The sequence below is a fragment of the Amphiura filiformis genome, chromosome 11, assembly GCF_039555335.1.
Source record: "Amphiura filiformis chromosome 11, Afil_fr2py, whole genome shotgun sequence".
Classification (NCBI taxonomy): Eukaryota; Metazoa; Echinodermata; class Ophiuroidea; order Amphilepidida; family Amphiuridae; genus Amphiura; species Amphiura filiformis.
The window spans coordinates 56,357,801-56,363,288 of NC_092638.1; the positions used below are offsets into that span (position 1 = coordinate 56,357,801).

Consider the following 5,488-nt stretch of genomic DNA (forward strand, 5'->3'; position numbering starts at 1 on the left):
GCTCTTGTTTACCTCTCCCATGAGTAAATCTTTTGGACTAATTTTGCTGTGGGCCGGGCAATGACGAAGTACCCCTTTGTTGAAATTATAGTTTCCAAATGATCTGATAATACTATTGCACTAAACTCTAATCAATTATGCAACTATTATAACTTAAATGTACGTAATAATAATTGATCGGCATTATTATTTATACACATCATGATCATCAGTCATTATTGATACTATACCCAGAGGCGGATCCAGGTTTTTGAAGAAAAGAAGAGGAGAGGGCTCAAGAAAAACTTGTTCCGATTCGCTTTGCTCGCCCCCAAATTTGTATTGTATAATTGCGACTCTATTGGCCACATGGGGGGTTTTAAAAATCGTAATATTTTATTCTATTTTTATAGGGGGCCCACCTCTGGATCCGCCCTTGATACTACCAGCCACACTCTCAAAATCGTAAAGTCTATTTTAGTATTAATTTATTTTTCTTTGTGTACAATACATGCAGTCACCAATGTCACCAAACCTAAACATGTTTCAGATAAGGGAACAAACCAAAAGATCGATGACGTCCTATAAACGTAACTAGTTTCGTTTCTCAGCCGACCCCCTCCCTCCCTGCCAGAAACGTAATAATGAAATGTTGAAAATTTTGACATAATAATAATAATGACACATTCTTCAGACCGATGTTTTTGTACAAACGTAATCGAGTATTTTTACCCCCTCCCCCCTAAACGAAACTAGTTTCGTTTATAGGACGTCATCGATCATTTAGTTTGTTCCCTAAATGGTACATGTATAATATCGATATTTTGCAAAGCGACGTTTTGTAATGTTTTTGATTCGCACATAAACTGTTTCGTTTTCCAATCAATTTGGACTATACTATTTTTTTTATAAAGTTTCTAAAATTCTATTTACATATAGTCGTGTACATTTGTAATGGATCACACGACATGTTTCATTGTTTGTTGCACATGATTCGATTGTACATTGTTTTGTTATTCAGAATTTAATAACTAAACAGAACGTTATTCTTTTTACCTTTGGTAAATACATGTATCTCGGTCAGTTTCTCATCAAAAGTTCCCAAACTTGCACCGCACATTTTGAATGAGTTTCGCATTTGAAGCAAGTTGCAGAGTATGAGATTTTGTACCAAAATTTTCAAAGGTCATTCAATGAATGTACCCCGGCCCCCAACTCAACACAAAAGTTGACAACCAAGAGAGTTACCAAATCTTTCAAAGGCCCCCTTTGCAATGATTTTTCATCAAATTTACCCCCGTTTTTCATACAAAATCGAGGACAAAATTTGGCCAAATACAACCCCTTTTTTGTGGTTATCAATGACCAGAATTTCAAACACCCCTTTTTAATGATTAGAATTTCAAATACCCCTTATCAATGACACTAAATATTGACATAAAATTTCTGGATTTTCTCAAGTACCCCTTTTATCCCAATTTCGCTGACAGTGCAAATTAAATACCCCTATTTTGCTGATTTCACTGTCAATTTTCCCGGGCAATTTTCACGGACAGTTCAAATTAAATACCCCCTATTTTGCCAATTTCACGGTCCTTGCTACTAAAAGAATAACCCATTTTCCGCGCAATTTGGTAACTCTCATGGTTGTCAACTTTTATGTTGAGTTGGGGGCCGGGGAATGTACAAATGTGTTGGAGTTAAAGAACTGTGCCCTGATAGATGAGCATGTTGTGGATCCTAGTCGGGATGCTAGTGTTATATCCCAGCAAACACAAAACGTTTTACAGAAAACGTGTTATTGTCAGGTTATATATAAAGGGTAAAACGTTTTAACGTTCCAAAACATTTTTGAAAACTTGATGCAAAACATTCCACATGTAACATGTTATAAGAGATGACAAAACGGTGTTTTCATATAAAACGTTTTATAAACGTTTTCATGACCTTTATAACCCGACATTTAAATGTTATCAAAACGTTTTAAACAAAACCAAAACGTGTCTATAACGTTTAAAAACAATGGGTTTGCTGAGAACTTGTCTTCGTACATGTACATGTGGGCCTACACTCCTTGTTAGCAAGATGAAAATTCAAAAGTTCGTGATATATGAAACATAAGGCCTTTAATGAAGTATATGAAACCATTAAATGGTCAAAAACTGACCACCCCCCCCAACTTTGACCGTTTTGCTTATAATTCAACAACGGTATGTTACAGGTAGGTCAAACTGTACTTTTTGTGAATCCTTGAGAAAAGTATGAAAAGGGGAACACTTTGGTAACCAAATTTCAGTAAGTTTGAAATTCGACCCAGGACTGGATCTTCTCTGATTGTATTAAACTTTTGATTGACAATTATACGCACAGTCACTTTTGGCACTTGTCAAATAGACACCCTAAAAAGATAGGTGTCATTCAGTCACGGAGGGTAGGGTGCAAAGACCCTCTTACATCCCCAGTTGAAATCCATACACCCCCTATGGAAGACATGACCTTAATCTCACACATAGGGAGTATGAATTTCAATTGGAACTACCTTGATGGGTGATTCCATTGAAATCTACACTTCCTGTGTGGAAGATTATGGTATTAAATGTCTTCCATAATGGGTGTATCGATTTCTGTATACCCCCCCTCCCCTTTGAAGAAAAATACTACCTACAGGTTCAATGACCAAAACTGGTTCTTGTAGACTTGAAAAACCTTTGAAATGTTCTTAAGAGTTTTCTGTCAAGAACTGTTTTTACATATAAATGTAGTGTACATGGTGTATCAAAATGATAGGAGCCCATCAATTTTTATTATGTTTATTGAAAAGCTGTCTCTTCCAAATACAACATTGGATACTCCTGATGTCGCGAATGTATATTTTATGACTTGTTTTACAATTCATCTACAAATTATTTGGATCTTTTGTTGAATTTTGATGTGTCAGGCTCATCGATATCAACAAAAACTGATGGGTACTAAACATTTTGATACAGCCATTCTCATCTTCTCTGATACAGCTTGTGACAGAGCATTTTTTTTTCAAATTAGACCATTGTTTGAGACCATATACTTACGGCGACAAAAAAAACCTGTATTACGGACACGACCGAGCCAGAATTTGCGTTTTGAAGAATTGTTTATTTAAAATTTTGCTAAAATTATGTAAAATCATCAGTTTTGGGCCAAAATTTATTAATTTTGACTGAACATTTGTAGAAAATATGTTTGTGAAATTATCTTCAGATTTTTATGAAATTTTAGAGTGAGTTTAGCCTGCAGAAAAAAACCCCGACCAACTTAACCTACATGTATACTTGAAAAAAGGTGTGTCCCCCTGTAGAACATGTTTTTTTTTCGTCGTTCACTCGTCTGTGGTTCTCTTCTTTTTTTAAATTAAAGAATGAACATTTATGGTTCTTTAAAGTTTTTTTGAGCATCGGAAGAATTAACCTCCAATATAGCTTCATTCTTGATATATGATCCCATTTACATGTAAAAGACAATGGTTCAAAGATGTTTTGCATATAAATTAGACAATTTGCATATATAATTATAATTACTCCTTAAAAACGTTCATTTCAGTTGTGATGGCTGTTGTCTCATATCTCTTTCCATTGTAAACGTTCCTGATGTGTTATGATCGGTTCTTGGTGTCAGCATCTTCGCATTACTCACAACCACATAATCAAATGACGGCTCCCATATCCTTAAAGGTATCGAAGCAACCGCCTGAGGTTTTCTTAACTTTCCTCTTCCGCGAGAATTAATTCTTGGAGTTTTAAGAGCGGATGTTCTAAACATTTCATCATCAGTCTGCGCTTCTGATTTTTTATATGTCTCAATATCACTTTTCATTAGCTGTTTCATTTTGTTTAATGATAACGGTGGTAGACGACTTTCTTCTACAAAACGACGACTCTGATGATATGACGTCATCATGGTGGGTGCTGATGATGAGAATCCGATAGGAATATTTCGAAAGTTCTTTCTCGGATGATCTTTATTTGCTGGCAGATTATCAACTAAACTCCCAAATGTCATACCGTTTAAATTGAAAGCCTTTTCTCGTTCTCTTTGTTGCGATCTCAACTTAGCTCGACGTTTTTCAATATATAAATCTGTCTTGGATCTGTACATCCAGCTTGGCGGGGAAGCAGGAGTCTCCACGGGTGCTTCCCGAGGATCAGTCAGTGGAAGAGTCCTGAGTTCTTTCTTACTTCTCGCCAATCCATGGAAGCTTCTTTGTCTTATAACCATATAATTATCAAGTCTTTCGTTGACACACCTTGCAGCAGTTTGACTTGGATCACACTCAGCGATCGAGGCTGGTCTGATCTCAGGCTTGAGTTGGATACGAGCTGGCTCTACAGCTACAGGCACAAACTGGTCTAGTCTGTCTCGTACCCACTCAGGATCAGATGAAAATTCGTCTAAGATGGTACTTCCCGGGGGTGGGGGAGGTCCCCTGTGGTGGGTATCATCTCCGTCGTTGGTAGTTCCACCAGGGGCACTTCTGTGTCGGCTGAGTCGATACGGTGGGGCTACTGCTGGAACAGAATGACTTCGGGTATGCTCTCCACTTCGCGTTGCAGGAGATGAGATGCCAGGATCAAATGTTCTTGCTGGAGGAAGAGGAGTCACCGTATCTGATACTTCTTCCTTGACAACGTCATGGAGAAGAACATCTGCCGCTGTGGGAACCCGTATATCCAGCGTATGCGACTCGCTTTTGCCAGCCGCAGACATCGTAGAATTGATAGCCATAAAAATAAGTGAATTCAAAGTTCAGTCCAGAAGTCCAGCACTATGTGGTTTTTTCATCTCAAATTCACAATTGTTTGTTCCGATTATGTAGCAAATTATTCACTTTCCGGAAAATAGTTATGAAGTACAACCGAATTTGTAGTCCTTGAATACACGCTGCTGTATACGAATCGTCATACTTTTATAGATCGCCCATCCGGTTATTATATTCAATTCATAACAATACTAGATGATTTGTATGGCTGCCCATGCAACTTCCCTATGGTCGTTAGCAACGCCAAATGATGCAGTAATAATAATGTTTTGTTTAGTTCACACATCCAAAGTTCAAAATTATCGTGTCCTTTTGACCTTTTCGTCGTAGAACTATGTGCCTCTAACAAAGACAGGTTTCATATTACAATTCGACGAAATAAAATGTATAATGTTCATCATTAACTTGCACATTGCACATGTTCAAAATAAGTGAAAAAGTTTGTCATTCAGTTTGGTTACTAATAAACAAACCCTCTTCCGTCCTTGTGGTTGTAGTCTCCTTCCCAGTCGGTTTCTCTATCATAATAGAAGTGTATGTTCGCTATCGAGCCACATGGACCGGAGACTAGTTTTCTTATAGAGGATACTATTTGGCAATTTATTGATTGTGCAATCAAATAAAAAGCCACTTACTTTTGTGGAAGTATCGATTAGTAATCGAACTCATTGGCTAAATATACATAACGGAATTGGATCTATAGTTTGATGGGAGTTA

The 5,488-nt window shown here is 37.2% G+C and overlaps 1 protein-coding gene across 1 annotated transcript; it reads right to left on the reverse strand.

Annotated features, from left to right (window-relative positions):
• Positions 1-3,301: 3,301 nt before the first annotated feature.
• Positions 3,302-5,276, reverse strand: LOC140165039 (uncharacterized). The gene has a single exon (XM_072188452.1). The coding sequence runs from the start codon at positions 4,735-4,737 to the stop codon at positions 3,547-3,549; it is 1,191 nt and encodes a 396-aa protein (XP_072044553.1). The 5' UTR covers positions 4,738-5,276; the 3' UTR covers positions 3,302-3,546.
• Between the last annotated feature and the right edge of the window lie 212 nt (positions 5,277-5,488).